This window comes from Lactuca sativa, chromosome 8 (assembly GCF_002870075.4).
Source record: "Lactuca sativa cultivar Salinas chromosome 8, Lsat_Salinas_v11, whole genome shotgun sequence".
Classification (NCBI taxonomy): Eukaryota; Viridiplantae; Streptophyta; class Magnoliopsida; order Asterales; family Asteraceae; genus Lactuca; species Lactuca sativa.
In genome coordinates, this window is record NC_056630.2 from 31,244,392 (window position 1) to 31,260,971 (window position 16,580).

General features: G+C 33.3%; 3 protein-coding genes and 1 long non-coding RNA gene across 4 annotated transcripts; 3 read left to right on the plus strand and 1 right to left on the minus strand.

Moving 5' to 3' along the window:
* Positions 1-2,339: 2,339 nt before the first annotated feature.
* LOC111900755 (uncharacterized) lies at positions 2,340-3,480 on the plus strand. The gene has a single exon (XM_023896633.2). It carries the CDS (start codon positions 2,510-2,512, stop codon positions 3,257-3,259), a length of 750 nt encoding a protein of 249 aa, XP_023752401.1. The 5' UTR covers positions 2,340-2,509; the 3' UTR covers positions 3,260-3,480.
* Positions 3,481-9,109: 5,629 nt separating this feature from the next.
* LOC111900758 (probable sodium/metabolite cotransporter BASS4, chloroplastic) lies at positions 9,110-12,421 on the plus strand. Its single transcript, XM_023896635.3, has 14 exons — positions 9,110-9,422; positions 9,823-9,934; positions 10,128-10,235; positions 10,362-10,429; positions 10,535-10,613; positions 10,729-10,787; positions 10,889-10,957; positions 11,067-11,180; positions 11,292-11,313; positions 11,404-11,471; positions 11,581-11,666; positions 11,744-11,873; positions 11,967-12,068; positions 12,164-12,421. The coding sequence occupies exons 1-14, from the start codon at positions 9,210-9,212 to the stop codon at positions 12,236-12,238; spliced, it is 1,305 nt and encodes a 434-aa protein (XP_023752403.1). The 5' UTR covers positions 9,110-9,209; the 3' UTR covers positions 12,239-12,421.
* Positions 12,422-13,858: 1,437 nt separating this feature from the next.
* Positions 13,859-14,458, minus strand: LOC111900760 (uncharacterized). The gene is made up of 2 exons (XR_002853274.3): positions 14,318-14,458; positions 13,859-14,185 (listed from the first exon to the last, which is right to left on the minus strand). It is a non-coding gene; the product is annotated as an uncharacterized LOC111900760 (long non-coding RNA).
* Positions 14,179-16,406, plus strand: LOC111900759 (uncharacterized). Its single transcript, XM_023896636.3, has 4 exons — positions 14,179-14,541; positions 14,673-14,884; positions 15,571-15,850; positions 15,912-16,406. The coding sequence occupies exons 1-4, from the start codon at positions 14,263-14,265 to the stop codon at positions 16,206-16,208; spliced, it is 1,068 nt and encodes a 355-aa protein (XP_023752404.1). The 5' UTR covers positions 14,179-14,262; the 3' UTR covers positions 16,209-16,406.
* The last annotated feature ends 174 nt before the right edge of the window (positions 16,407-16,580 follow it).

Here is a 16,580-nt window from a genome sequence, read left to right on the forward strand (position 1 = left end):
CCAATTGCAATTATCTTATAATTACAGTTCTAGTCCCTTAAGTTTAATTGATCTCTTTTGACTATAAAATTAATTCTACATTAATTCTTGATCAATATTAATTAAACAATATGATTTCTCTTTTAATATATTATTCATATAATATATTAATAAATCATAATTAATTCTCTTTCTCCTAATTCATCCTATTAGTTGCTATGGTGAAGGCAACCCAAAAGGACCATGCTCATAATCGGGTCAAGTACATACCAAAATCGTTATGGGCTTAGAAACCTAATCCAACAGTATGCGGTTAGGCCCCCGTTTTCTAGTCGCGACTAAGTACGCCCTGCATACGATGCTGGGTCGACTTGACTGGGTTGGATCGACTGAGTTGAATTGACTGTGTTGACTCGTCTGGTTTGTTGAGTTTGACCAATGTTGACCTAAGGGTATTTTTGGTAATTCGATATTAATTAATATTGGGAAATGATTCACATAATAGGTAACGGGTAGAGCCAATATTAGGAGTCAATATTTATTTCAGCTTGCGTTCGGACTGAGATGTGAGTTCTCTCACTATGCCAATGGGTCTAAGGCACCAAGTCCGACCCGTTTTATTGTGTTGATGTATCCTAGGATGTAAGATTGCTACGATAGTTCTATATGTGATTTGTTGGGTATATGTCGACGTATGGATTGTTGGGTTGAGGCCACATGCTAACAAACCCGATATGGTTGGGTTGAGACTGATAGTTAAAATACCCGGTATGGTGAGGTTGAAGTCATGTGCCAAAAAATCTGAATTGTTGGGTGTTAAGGACACGTGCCAAAAAACCCTGGATGGTTGGGTTTAGGTTTTACCACTCTGTGTTGTAAACTAACAAACCCGATATGATTGGGTTGAGGTCAAGGACCAACAAAACCTGTATGCATGCTTATATTGTATCTGTATCTATATCTATTTGCAATGTAGGGTACTTTGGGAAGCTCACTAAGTTTTGGCTTACAGTTTGGATTTCAATGTTTCAGGTACTTTTGATGAGCGGGGAAAGGAAAATGCATGATTGTACACATCATCTTGCAGTTTATGTTGATTGATACTCTCATTTGATGTTTTGCCTTATTATGATTTGTAAACGATGTTTTGGTAACTTTTGGTTTATGTATTTGTGTTTTAAAAATGAATTTTTTATTCTGATTTTTGGGACGTTACAATGAACACACACATATAATCATTGAAATGTATACATGACATGTACTAAGTCTCTAGTAGTGTACCCCACCTACCACGCCACAGCACAAATAGCGCTCCACTTGCTAAACCACAATGTCAAATCTACACCAAAAAGACATGTCTTGGTTCAACGAGATATGACATGACACATCATAAAGATGCAATAAGAAATGATCTTTAGGTGGAAAAGTCTTAACAATTGACCCACAAACATTAGCTTTGTCATAATGACGTAGAACCAACAATGATTTCTCCTGTCCCATTGACATACATGGATTCTAATCATGTGTCTTGTACCTCGATAATTCCAGTCAAATCCCACACACCTTATAAGATACTATAAATAGGCGAGTAAGATACACGTTAAAAAACAATTTGAGATACTAGAAATCGACGAGTAGGATACACATCAAAACAACAATTCGATTATATATATATATATATATATATATATATATATATATATATATATATATATATATATATATATATATATATATATATATATATATCGATCTTTTCGAGCTATTCAAGCTTTTAGCCCTCAAATATTTTTGAATCCCTATATCAACAAGACTCGTGGCTTAGCGATACAATAAATTTCAAATTCGTCTCATGCATTTTTGAGGTTCTCTAAGCAGGTGTTTGGGATTGCATTTTAAACCTTAAAAGGACTTTTGGCAAAATAACTTATTGACTTATTCCTTTTTAAAAAAGGAGTATGTAAAAAAATGTTTGGATTAACTTTTGTAATTGGAAAAGTCGATAAGTCAATAAATTAAAAAGTGTTTGACTAACTTTTATTTGTAAAATGATTTATTGACTTATAACTTTTCAAAAAAACCAAATTTTGATGACTTCGGAAACGTCCATTTTCTCTCTTGCCAAAAAAACCATTTCAAAATGACTTTTAAAAAAGGCAAATATTTTTTTAATTTATTGCCTTAAAAAAATAAGTTATCAAGTCAAATTAAGAAAAATCCCAAACACCCACTAAGTATTTCACTATTGAGTATTCAATCTCAACCTCAATTAAGGTGGAAGGGTCTATTTGGAAAATTGTAATAATACAGGGGCCTCGATTCCCATTTTTCTTACGTCGGGTTATCGATATTATTATTACAACCGGATCCAACTCACATAGTTAACACGCTCTCCGATCCGTTTCCATCTTTAAGATCTTCCCCAAAAATTGATTTCTTTCCCCTAAAGTCTTGTAATTGGGGCGGAATCTGTGATTCAAAATCGTTAATCTGATCGAGTTTCTGACCCAATCTTACGAATTTCTTCACGATGTCGAGGGAATTCAACGTCCCGCCAGTGATTTTCCCATCCGGGGGAAACCCTAACACCGGCCCTCAGCGACGACTCCCCACTGCTCCATTCCAGCCGTCGAGATCTTCAAACCCTAGCATCCCTTTCATGTCCTTCGACATCGGCTCCTCTCCAGCATCCACCTCCTTTGCAACCCCTCAATTTGGCAGCATCGGAAGCGGTAGCGGTAGCGGTAGTGCGAACTTCGACGATGAACCGCCTCTCCTTGAAGAGCTTGGTATAAACACCAAACAAATCTGGAACAAAACAGCTTCGATTTTGAATCCCTTTAGAGTTAAAGCAGATCTTCACGAAGACGCCGATCTATCGGGTCCGTTTTTGTTTCTTATGGCATTCGGATTGTTCCAGTTACTTGCTGGCAAGTTGCATTTCGGGATTATTTTGGGGTGGGTGACAGTAGCTTCTCTGTTTCTGTATGTTGTGTTCAACATGTTAGCTGGCCGAAATGGGAATCTCGATTTGTATCGGTGCTTGAGTTTGATCGGATACTGTATGTTACCTATTGTGATATTATCCGCAGTAGCATTGTTTGTTCCTCAAGGTGGGCTGGTGATCTTTGTGATGATGGGGATTTTCGTGATATGGTCTACACGGGTGTGCACGAGGCTGTTGGTGGAACTAGCATCTTGCGGCGATGAACACCGTGGTCTAATTGCGTACGCATGTTTCTTAATCTACATGCTTTTTTCATTATTAGTTGTATTTTGATATGGATTTCATCCCACCTGTTTAGTATTCTTTAGAGATATGATTTGGGTACAATATAGTAATTGTTTCGTTTTTCTTTTTGATATTCAAAATGGAAGATCACTTCTGTTGAGTATGTGAGGGGATCAGGGGATTGATTTTGTGAACTAGTTAAGTAGCTGATATTAAACTTCAGGTTTTATTACGAATGAAATGGAGAGTTGCTTACTTGCTTATGCTTACATACTCTGATCATTTCATGTTTCTTGTCTGTGTTATATGTTCTTGATCATTATGTTTATGTAGTTTTGTGGTATGCTTATCATGAGTGGATGGAGTTTAACTTGTTATTGATGTGCAAAGAATCTTTGTGTCTACCTGAGTTTTGTTGAAGGTGTTTTTGAGGTCTCTGACTAGTTATATAGATATATAATACTTATTATCCATCATAAGTTATAAAGTATAAACAGAATTAGCACATTCAATAACTAAAATCTGTTATCATTCACACCATCATATGACACAATACCTGAGTTTTGTTGAAGGTGTTTTACAAGAATCATACCAGATCAAGATTCCAATTCCAGGCATAATGTGTAGAGCTGTGACTATTGCTAGGTTTCTTGGGCATATGAGGAATTAAGAGAAGTATAAAAATAAAAATAAAGTTAAAAGAGTATTGCATTTGAAAATTACATAAAACGATAGAATTTCTCAACAATCATACCCAATTTTCAGTGCTAGGGTTATAAATATTCAACTAGTTAAGTGCTATTACCATCATCTGCAAGTATAGAAAGAAGAGGTATCAGGAACACTGCTGATATATAGAGAAATGTGAAGGCTGAAAGCATTTGTAAATGGATTGTTTTGGAGTTATGTTGTGAAACGGGTAACAAGTTATTTGTTGTTTTTTACAAAAACACCATTGTTTTTAAAAAGTGCTATTAGGCTATAAGGGTGCATTTAGTTACAAACAAATGAGTTGTTTTCCGGAAAAAAATTCCAAAAAAAAAAATAAAAATTTCGAAAACGCGTTTAGTTTAACAATTTTTCTAAAATTTTCACGGAAAATGAAAATTTTCCGTTTTCCATAATTACAAAGAACTTAGAAAGTTTTAGAAAACCAATAATTATTGTTTTTCACATTTTGCTAATTCTAATAAATTTCTAAAATATAAACACACACCCGCCCCCATCCTATCCACTTCTATCTATGCCTCCCTAATACCCCCAACCCACCCACTCTCAGGCACCACCTCGCCCCCACCCACCACCACCACTGTTTCATCACCTCCACCTCCACCACCACCAGCACCGATAAATAAGAAAGTAAGTTTGATACTAGCTATTTGATAAATAAGAAATGGCTTCTCTTTTAGTTTTTGTCAACCATCGACACAATTTTGAAATAAATGTCAATTGTTTATTATCGACATGTTGAGAGAAATCAATTATGTAATGTTGAATTACATGTTCAAAAATATTTTCTCCGTCAATGAAATTTTCATGATAGAAGTTCTCTACTAATTGACATACAACACCACTTCGAAAAGCCTTACTAGTATTTTTAGAATCTAAAGTTGTTAGAAAGATTAGGCAACTCCAACGAGTTATCATCGAACAAGTGATCTAATTCCACTAATAGACACTTAATTGCTTCGGAAAAAATTACTTGGTTATGATGTTCAAGTGTGTGTATGATCATTATACTCCTTATAGATCGAGCCCTTCTACTAAAGTAGAAGATGAAAAATCAGGGATATCAATATGCATTCCTGGCAAAATGACATGATAAAAGAGAACAAATCATCTCATCTTTCATCCTTCACATTTTATCTTTCATTCTTTGCATTTTATCAAGCACTTAGTTAATGCAACTAAAAGATATCTTCATATTATTTGTCTAAGGTGAAGTTTGATAAAGTAAATCATTGATATATATTGTTTCTTTTTTAATATACAAAACAACAATGAATTCAAATATAGGAATAGTTGTTGGAAATATGTCTATGGTCACAACAAGTTAGTGATATTTCTATAAATAGCTGAATCCTTTTGGTTACACACAAGACATGATTTAAGCATAAAATGACAAAAGGAAAATTAAAAGGACTAGTTTATAGTTTATTAACTTATCATCGTATGGTGAGTTAATTAGAAACTAAAGGAATTAAAAGGTCTAAGTGTAATCTTTCTATGTTTGAATTGGTAAGTATTTATCTCTTAAATAAAAGGATAAATATACCAATTTTGACAAGATAATGTGTACACAAAAGGAGAATTGATCCCGTCGTAACCATTGGGTTGATCCCCAGTCTTTTTCCCTCTTACTTCTTGGTTTTCTTCGTCTTTTTCCCTCCTTTCTTCTGAGTTAAGGTTTTCGGTTTTTGCCAAGGAGGAGAAGAAGGTCTTGTCTCATCTTGATGGATCATAGTCTTTGAGGGGCGATCACAAGTGGACTTTCGAATAATCTAAAAAGGAGCAAAGGAATTGAACACAAGAAAAGTATAATTTTGATCTTAACTTTCTAGTTCTAATTGTTGCAAGGAATCACTAAATTTATGATCCTAGTGGATTATGGTTTGTATTTGCTTCTGTTGTGTGATTTCATTGTTTTGAAATTGACCGTAATTTAACAATAGCCTCACATGTTGACTATGTATCTCATTTCCTTAAACCAAGTCCCTCCTAAATAATTTTAAGTAAAGCCTTACAAATCGGACTAAACATCTTGAAATTGATTTGAGGTGAGAACTCGATCTAGTATCCCCATCTCGTTATAACGTAAGAATATGATTAAATACATATACATGTCTCTGACTCGCTCAACTTGTGCGTCTGTATTTGGAGGAAGCACCAATACTATAAAAAATAATTGAGTAAATAACTCTCATAATGTAATAACTCATTGTGGAGTGACCATTAATGTTAGTTGCAACTTGCAATCAATGAGCAAAATAATAACACAATACGCTTATGGACTATCATTTGATATCAATGCTTGCTAATACGCTTATGGGCTATCATTTGAAATCAATGCTTGCAAACCCATGAAATAACACTACATATTGTTTGCACAATCATATATCCTTGGCCATGAAGTAACTTAAAATCAAGATTGTTATGTGAGAATAGATAAGGTTCAAAATATATTTTTAAATTAACAGTGATGTATATTATGCAAGTTTAAGAGTATTCCGAAGCAATTCTTTCATTTTAGTGTTACATTTCAAATAAATTTAAGTTGTTAATGGAATATAGCATCTCATTACAGACTATAAATGTAATTGCTTAAATGTCGCACCAAAAAACTAAATAAATAGTAACTATCAATCTCAATCTATTATTCTTACGTTCTTCGTTTATAAATCTCTCAAACACATTTCGTTACTCTTATGCCTTATTTAATTAATCATCACATGCTTTTTTTAACATTTTGAAAAATACATTTAATTCTTGTATTATGCAAAAAAAAAAAAAACATATGTTACCACTAATTTTCTTCCTTTTTTCGAAATTTATCTATAATACCATATGAACAATACACATCTAAAATCTTTGAATATCCAAGCCACTGTAATAACTTAAACCATGCTTAGGTCTACTTTTTAGTCATATGATAATGCCATGTAAATACTTAAAACGTTCATTAGGGGTGAGCGTTTGGACCTTCAGATTATATTGGACTTATATTGGACTGGACCAGGAACCATACTTGTATCGACACCAGACCGGTACCAGTTTACAAGAATAGGTCCGATTATCGGTTTCTTTGACAACGTAAATTCCTAATTTTAAAGCCTCAATGCATTGTAATATGTGCAAATTTTTAAAGATTCATATCTCATTCGTTTGAAGTTGGATTGACATGAGATTTTTTTCAGCATGTAATTTAGAGTTTATACTTGAGTTTAGAATGTAATTTCATCATTTTTGGTTCCAAATTTAATTAGTTATTGTCCCCCAAAGTCGGGATATCAAAGCTGAAAGATTTTCAGATTTTCAGCTACTACTTTAATGACTTGTACCATACGTAACTAATGTTATATTGGTCAACAATCCTCATTTTTCCCTTAAATTGGCCTGGTTCAAAAACCGGTTCCGGTTTCGGTCCAAATGCTCACTCCGTTCATAGTGCCACACTTGGTTTGCGTCTTGGTTCTCCATAGAGCGTTATGAAGCCGAATACCAAGAAATCATGCATCATTAACGACCCCTTTTAATAATACCGATGAAGTTATGATTGTTACTTTGTTAGACCAACGCTAATTGAAAAACATGAAGTTGGCCGCTCTAAAGAGAATGCAGGTTGACCATTTTCAAGAGGGGGCCTCATAAAAAAATAATGCATCAGATGCATGCCTAATTACTAGCGAATATGTCAAAGTTGGGAGCCTTATGTACGCTTTGGTCTTCTGGTAGTCGATCAGAAAGTCAATATGTTTAAGCTATTAATAAGTGTAAGGCTGTAAGCCTGCTTTCAGTTCTAAGATCTGTCAAAAACAGAAGTTCTATTAACAATTCCTAGACAACATTTAAAAAATAAAAACAAATCCTAATTACAAAAATTAATCATATCTTAAACATGATTCAGTTGTTGGTCTTCATGTTCTACCCTTACGAGGATAAGGGTACTCAATGACCCTCCAGGAAGGTCATGCATTAATAAGGCTATAATCGAGATCTCCCAAATCATTGTAAATGCATGATCATAAACCATTCCCATTCTTTAAGCTTCCGAATCCTTTACCTCTCAAGATAACTAATTCTTCTTCTTTACATGGTCTTAGTAACGTAGTTTGTTGGTTTTTTTTTTTTTTTTTGTATGAACAAATAAAACCATGAACTCTTGTTTTTTTTTTTTTATTAGATGAATACATGAACTTAGTTCTTGAACTTATGAAAAAATCAAACACATGATGAACATACAGACGATGAGTGACTAAATGTGTAGAACAACAAAACATAAGTGACTAGTGTACAAAAAAAATGTTGGTCGGAAAACATACATCAATCGGTCGTAATCGTATTTTATAAACAATCCAAACAAGTTCAATGATCATATGTAGGGCTGTGCATGGGTCGATTTTGGACCCAAACCCAACCCAACCCATAAATGGTCGGTTTCTGGTTTTGAGAACCCAATATGATTGATTTCTGGTTGGTTCCGTTTCTCGGGTTCTAAGGTCGGTTTGGGCGGTTTCTTGGGTTCAAGCCATATATTCACGGGTTCTGGGTTTAAACCCATGGGTTTTGGGTTTTAACCAATTTTCCATAAATGAAGCAACAAGTTAAATACTTCAAAAAACACCAAATTTAAGTTAAATACTTCAAAAAACACCAAATTTAAGTTAAATACTTCAAAAACATGAGTCTTACAACAAATAGCCTATTACAAGTTACAACCAAAATCCGAAATAGTCTATTAAAACCAAAAAACAATCAAGTATGGGTCGGTTTCTCGGGTTGGATGTGTCGGTTTCTTGGGACAGTTTGTCAGTTTTAAGTATGGGTCGGTTTCCGGGTTGGATGAGTCGGTTTTTGGGTAAAAACCGAAACCGAACCCGATTTTTCGGCTTTTAAAAAATTCAAACCCTAACCGTCGGTTTTGCTTCGGTTTCGGTTTTTTCGGTTTCGGGTTCGTCGGTTTCTCGGTTTGGGTTTGCTCACCCCTAAATCATATATGTACAAGAAAAACATAATTAATTAAATATGTACATAAATAGAACCATATTATCCTTATATATCATTAATCCGTAAAATATCAAAAAAGATATAGAAAAAAAAAACCTTCATAACAAGCCGAATATAGCTTTAAAATAAAATAGAAAGTAGTAGCTTTTAATCAAGAGAACACACTAATTGAGTTACAATAATAGTCATTTTCGTGAATATCCATGGAATCACTACCGGTCCACACAAACATAGTCCGAGTGTGAGGCTAGTAGCCAGTTCCCCCTTAGGGCAGATGGCGGGAGCCTATCAAGCTCTACTTAACCTCACTTCTCCGGTGGCCGGAGCGCCTCCGTTCCGATCGAGGAAACACACATTTACGACGCCACATCTTTCGTTTTCTGGCAATCGCTCTTTCGGTGCCACCAGAAGCAATTCGTTGCTTCCTCGAGAACTCCGTTCAGTTACTAGAACACTCGTAATCAGGAACAGCGCGAATCCTGCTCAGGTTTTTAGCTTTCTCATGCTATTTTTGATTCATTTGATATTTCGTTTCATAAGCTTTACATACCGTGGATTCTAACGGGTAGGGGTTATATGTATGATTTGAGGAATAGTAGTAGTGTGATCTTAAGAAATTTTAACAAATCACGAAAGCTGAGATATCGATTGAATGATCAATGATGATATATTGACTGGTTTCTTCCCCTTATAAAGGCTTACAAAGATACGTCGAGGACTGAACAAAACTTCCTAAAAACTAGGAATAAAATCAGCTAAGAGATTTACTTCTAACAATCAAACTAATTGCGAGATTTTATTAGATCGATTACGTTGAATCATTCTTCAACACTCAATAGTTCATTTCCCTTCAATTAATTACTCTGAATCTTTCTTCAACATGAAAGGAGTTTCAAGGAAATGATGGCCCTAATCAACCTCCTCAAGTGTTTGCATCGACTTTTTTGGCTTCTGCAAAACCATTGTTGAATTTCGTTGGTAGCAATTTTCTTCCATTAGGTAATGCAATCTGCTTTTGTGTAACTGGATTATTTCTGTATCTATGACAGTGTTTTACAAAATACTAGAAGAAAGGGACTGGAAAAAAAAAAGACAAACTTGAAGCTTTTATGTAGCTTCAATCAAGCATTTGTCAACTTCACTGAATCATTAATGCCTACTGATACTTGGTTTCTTCATTAACTTGATGCAGCTCTTATTAGTGGAGTAACATTAGGCCTCATAAACCCTAGTCTTGGATGCCTTGCTCACAAATATCATGTAGCAAAATTTAGCACTTGTGGGATATTTCTCATATCAGGTAATTACTTGAAAAAAAGTCATGCTTTAAGTTATTCACCAATATGGAAAATATTGTATGTCTTTTTGGTTATTAAACCATTTAAAATTTTTTAATCTGCTTATAATTTCTTATTTCCATATACAGGACTCACACTGCGTAGTGAAGAAGTAGGTGCAGCTGTTGCAGCATGGCCAGTTGGACTTTATGGGCTTGTATGAACTAAAATTTATAAAATTTATAGGTTCATTCTGTTCACTCCCCCTTTTTAAAAAACCATAGGAAATTAAACTAATTTAAATATTTTGAAATCATCACAGGCTTCTATTCTGTTGTTGACTCCCCTTTTTTCAAAAATCATCCTGCTAATTCACCTTCAACCTCAAGAATTTGTAACAGGTCTGGTTTTGGTTTTATAAAAGGAACATGCAACATGTTTCATTCATTAATATGCTATTTTGTAACAGCTCAAATCTTTTATCATTTTATCAATTTCATTTTATATCTCTTACAGGACTAGCTTTATTTTGCTGTATGCCTACAACATTATCAAGTGGAGTTGCTTTAACTCGGGTTAGTTAATTCTTCTAGAAACTTTTTCTAATTACTATTTTGTTTTATAATTATATCATTCATTTTGAGATTGAGTAAAAATTGTTGTCTTGTTGATGCAGCTTGCTGGAGGAAATTCAGCCTTGGCTCTTGCAATGACTGTATTATCAAGTCTTTTTGGAATTCTGATTGTAAGTTTGAAAGCAATAACTTTCCCTTTATTGGAATCAAGGAAGGAATGGAATGACTCATTCCATTCCATCAAAACTAAGCATTCATCTGATTTGTTGTGGTTTGTAGGTTCCTTTTTCTATATCAAAACTTATAGCTGGTGGAGTAGGTGCATCTCTTCCTGCTGATCAGTTATTCAGAAGCCTTATTCTCACACTTTTAACACCTTTAATTTTCGGAAAGGTAAAATTTCTCAACTTTCATATTCAAAAGAAAAAACATTGTGAAATAAATCAACCAATATAACAGTTCAAAATTTCCTCTTTTTCTTTTTTATCTTCTTCCATATAACAGGTTCTTCGGGAATCCTTTAAAGGTGATTATTCTTTTTACAAGATTTCAAGTACATTTTTCTAATAAGCATCTAAACAATCATGAATCATATCCAAGTTCTTCTTTGTTGTAGGGGTGGCAGATTTTTGTGATAGTAACCGTAAGCTTTTATCATGTGTAAATGCTATTCTACTAAGTCTGGTAAGAAATAAAAATGAACTTTTTCATTGCTATATATTTTTTCAAAAAAAAAAAAATTGAAATGCTACAAAAAGAAAAATAAAAATGATGCAATATAATCTTTATTCAGGTCCCTTGGATACAAGTGAGCAGATCAAGGTCACTCCTTTTAATGGTTAAGCTTGAAGTTTTTCTTGTAGCTGTTGTAATGGGAGCGTAAGTTTTTATAAAATTTCTCATATATCTTCTACTTTAATTTTTTAGTTAATTGGTATAAAATATAAATGATTCAGGGTTCTTCACCTGACACTATTGGGGTTTAATGCCCTGTCAATACAAATCCTATGTGGCATATCGGGTGGCAATAAATCGATTTTTGCAAACAAGGAAAATTCCAGTGCCCTTTTACTTGTTGCAAGTCAGGTAAAATAAGATTTAAATACTTAATATTAAATTTATTAACAAAAATGTAAATATCTTTTAATAATTTAATATTTTTTTTTTTGCAATTTGTAGAAAACTTTGCCAGTATTGGTTGCTGTTGTGGATCAACTTGGTGGCAGTTTTGGTGAATCTGGTTTGCTTGTTCTTCCTTGTGTTGCAGCACATTTAAACCAGGTTTGTTTGATTTATCAAATTGCATTAAATAAAAAAAAATGTTGACATAAAATTGAATGGGTATGTGATGTGAATGGTTTTTTTGGTGTGTGTAGATTATCATGGACTCTTTCTTTGTAAGCTTTTGGAACAAGAAGAAACAGTCACTTGGTGATAACAAATCAGCCTAGATTTTGCAACCCTAACATGCTTCTGCAAAAAGGACGATTGTTACAAAGTACACTTTTTCTTTTTTTCTTTTTTGACATTCAATGTACAATTGTTACAAGTTCTCATGTTCTTCATGTATAACATTTTATTTTATGAGATTTTTTGCTATATAGTAATTTATAAGACGATGTTTATTAAAGAAATATGAGTATAGTTCATCGGCGTTATTTTGTATTTTTTTTCATAATACTTAATATGCTATGCTTATTTTGGATCTAAATATAACCGTTACACCCGTTTATTTTTATCCGAGTTTTGAGTTAAATATTATATAGTTAATATAATATATTGTGTATCATGTATTTTTCAGCCGCGTAATATGCGAATCTTTTTTAATATGATAATTTTCTGAAATTTGTAACCACATGAATTTAATACACCTTTTGTCATCTTTAGAAACATATCCTTTTCTTCAATCTACACATATAACATATTTAATATATAATTTTCAACACAATTTTGAATACATAATTTAGATTTATTCCCATCTACAATTGTAATATAAACTTTATCATAATATGACATGTACGATGTATATAACATGATGTATTTTTTTTAACCTACATTTTTATTATTTTACAAAACAAATGCTATAAATTCGTTTTTCAAATTTTGTTTTTCTGTCTACAAGACTACACTAGGTACTAAAACTTAACAATTTTTTGGAGCATCCACGATAATAAGTTAGTAACTATCTATTTTGATTTATTTCTTTTATAGGGAGAATTTCATATATGCTCTTCTTAAACATCAAAATATCATATTTACCCAACTTAATTTCTAAATATCATATTTACCCTTCATAAAATTTATAAATATCATATTTACCATTCATAAAATTTCAAAATATCATATATGTCCTTTTTAAAAATCAAAATATCATATATGCCCTTCTTAAATATCCAAATATCGTATATGCACTTTTTAAACATCAAATATCAATGGTAATATCTAAAATATCCTTCATCTACAACAAAAATACTAAACAATCAAAATATAGATTCCATAGAAAGGATTGAAGATGAATATTTTTGTTTGTCAAGAGGACGACATTCAACAATTTAGATGTTCACATTCCATTATCATAGACGTAAGGATAATATCGTTAAATTTTTTAATTATTATAGTAATTTTAAGTTTTAAAAAATGATTATAAAATATTAAAAACATTATAAAAAATGATTTGGGCAAATATGATATTTTGAAGGTTTATGAAGGGTAAATATGATATTAGGAAATTAAACTGGGCAAATATGATATTTTGAGGTTTAAGAGGGGCATATATGAAATTCTCCCTATTAAGACAACACTAAAAAATTCAAGCTATGCAAGTGATATATACACGCCTTGAGTGTCACATAAAATTATTATAGAATCATATCATATGATCGTAGCCCTAAACATAAACATAAAAAAACTCAAAAAGACAGATGCAACACATTAACGATGGTAATATTAATCACGGGTATTAATTATTTATTCTATCTAACTTGATATAACTAACAATGATCTATGATCATAAATACGTGATTGAATATACTTTTTTTTTTCCCTAAAATGAATAATTAGAAGGTTAAAAATATAATAACGTTCTAATTAACTTTATTTATTTGGAAATTTGTATTAATGTAGTAATCAAAGTCAAATATCACGGTTGGTGAACATTGACAAGTGACAACCACTGAATTATTTAATACCAACAGTTGAGATAGTTTACCAACTTTGAACACCAAATCAACTTAACTTGTTCCCATGAGACTGAATATTCATTTCTTGTAGTTACCTTTATACCTTATAAAGCTTCCACCCTTGAGAACTCTTCAACAATCAAATCTTCTCTAAATTACTATTAGTTCCACTTATATTGAAGACAAGTTTTGAACCCTTGATCTCAATCTCGAAGACATCTATTTAACAAAAAGAAGATTGAAATTATAATATATAACCTTCATTAGCTTTGGTGGAGAGCGAGAGCAGCATCAAAATGAAGGCTCACAAGGGGTTTGATAATATGTTAAAGAGGATTGCAGTGGTCTTACTTATTGGAATCATAGCTTTTGCATATCAGATCACCACTCCTCCGCCACCTAACCTCTGCGGTTCACCAGGTGGTCCGCCGGTCACCGGACCTCGAGTCACCCTCAGAGACGGTAGACATCTAGCCTATAACGAATACGGCGTCACCAGAGAAACCGCCAACTATAAAATCGTGTTCGTCCATGGATTCAGCTCTTGCCGCTTCGACGAATCGCTTTTCCATCAGGTAGTTTGACTCGAGTATGCTAGCTGTATATATGCTTGACTAGATTGATTATATACAAAACTGGAATTAATAATCGTTTCGCCATGGATGGATTGGATTGCTTAATTTGTAAATGTGGAAACATTTTGTAGGAATTATTTGAAAAACTTAAGATCTACATGGTGACGTTCGATCGGCCGGGTTACGGGGAAAGCGATCCGGATCCGAAACGAACGATTAAAAGCTTAGCTTTGGATATGGAAGAACTTGCTGATAAACTGGAACTTGGTGATAAATTCTACGTAATTGGATACTCCATGGGTCAACAAGGAGCTTGGGGTAGCCTCAAGTACATTCCTCATCGGTGAGTTCAATACCATATACTATACATCCCAATGGTTTCTCGAAATGCGTTTCTGGGTTGTACTCTACTGTACAACCCGACGATGCATATATTGTTTTTTAAGTTTAAAAAAAAAACATGTGGGGTCCAAGTACTTGTCATACTCCATTACCGGATCATGCGGATCGGAAATATCATGGTGCCAGAACCACAAGATTTCCAAAATCAGTTTACTTAATTTGGATAATGACAAAAATAAAGAATTTTACTATTAAATGATAAGTGCCAATCTGTCAAAATGATACAAAATTTTAGATTGTTCGTTAAAAAATTAAAAGGATATTATTATATTGTTATAATAATATCTAAGTTTTGAAAAAATAGTGTGCGAATATTTACTAAATTATGCATATGTTATAAAAATATATTTATGGTCTGTGATATTATTTTTGCTGACTAATCTAACAAAAAAAATATTAGTTACAAAATCATTCCTAGTTTGTAAATCTGTTTCACTTTTAAAGCAAAAAAAAAGTTGATGGGTTTGTTTTACCATACGTCCAATCCATACCTCATTATCAAATCTATTATTATTATTATTATTTTTTTAAATAAGATAATTTAATAGAATATGAATAATCTCGTAAATAATATTTTTTACAAAATTGAGTAATTGGTGCTGAAAAATCATGGGTTTTTGCGAACAGGTTAGCCGGCGTGGCCTTAATTGCACCGGTTGTGAACTACTGGTGGTCTAGTTTTCCGGCCAACTTATCGTTGGAGGCCTACAAATTACAACCACGTCAAGATCAATTCGCAGTCGGCGTTTCACACTACGCGCCATGGCTAGTCTACTGGTGGAACACCCAGCGATGGTTCCCCGGCTCCAGCGTCATCGCCGGAAAACCTAATTTCTCAGCTTCCGATTGGGATCTCATCTCCAAGCTTCGAGGCGACGGCTCACCAGAACCAATTCCAACACAAAAGGTAAAACCAACCCTAAATTCCATTTTCAAATCGAAAACTGAGATATGACGATCGTGAACAGGATTACGTAAGGCAGCAAGGACTAGAGGAATCGATTTTTATGGATATGAAGGTCGGATTTGGGAAATGGGAATTTGATCCGATGGAGATTGAGAATCCGTTCCCGGAGAAGGAGGGGAGTGTTCATTTGTGGCATGGAGATGAAGATGGGCTTGTGCCTGTGAGTTTGCAGAGATACATAGTCAAGAAGCTTCCATGGATTCATTACCATGAACTACCTGGTGTTGGCCATTTGCTACCAAATTATGATGGTAAGAAAGAAGCCATTTTAAAGTCTCTTCTGCTAGGAGAATACTAATACTCATAGTTTTGGTGTTTTAGGCATTCATCATTTATGTTAGATCTTGAATGTAGTTGTTTGTTTATGTGTAATGTGATAAATTGATCATGTTTGTAGTAGGCAGTGAGTTTCCATATTGTCATATTGAACATGTAATCTCATGTATACATATCCTATTCAAAGGGTAATTGAAGCAAAGATTAGAAATACACTTTATATCAAGGCAACAAAAGAGACTACTTGAAAAACAACTAAATAGGAACACTTATATTACTTTAACAACTTTTACAAGAGCTTACAACTACATGTATGAGTTACTTACAAATGAAAACGATACACATTTATGCTTGAGAATTGAGATCCTCCCATAAAACAAATTGAATGGACAAC

What these genes read in the sequence shown, in the direction of transcription:
- LOC111900758 (XM_023896635.3), top strand. Translation starts at nt 9,210, where the DNA reads ATGGCGGGAGCCTATCAAGCTCTACTTAACCTCACTTCTCCGGTGGCC. An exon ending in GTGGAGTTGCTTTAACTCGG is followed by an intron (nt 10,788 to 10,888) that starts GTTAGTTAATTC and finishes TTGTTGATGCAG; the next exon opens with CTTGCTGGAGGAAATTCAGC. An exon ending in ATGCTATTCTACTAAGTCTG is followed by an intron (nt 11,472 to 11,580) that starts GTAAGAAATAAA and finishes ATCTTTATTCAG; the next exon opens with GTCCCTTGGATACAAGTGAG.
- LOC111900759 (XM_023896636.3), top strand. Translation starts at nt 14,263, where the DNA reads ATGAAGGCTCACAAGGGGTTTGATAATATGTTAAAGAGGATTGCAGTG. An exon ending in CTCAAGTACATTCCTCATCG is followed by an intron (nt 14,885 to 15,570) that starts GTGAGTTCAATA and finishes TTTTGCGAACAG; the next exon opens with GTTAGCCGGCGTGGCCTTAA. An exon ending in AACCAATTCCAACACAAAAG is followed by an intron (nt 15,851 to 15,911) that starts GTAAAACCAACC and finishes GATCGTGAACAG; the next exon opens with GATTACGTAAGGCAGCAAGG.
- LOC111900755 (XM_023896633.2), top strand. Translation starts at nt 2,510, where the DNA reads ATGTCGAGGGAATTCAACGTCCCGCCAGTGATTTTCCCATCCGGGGGA.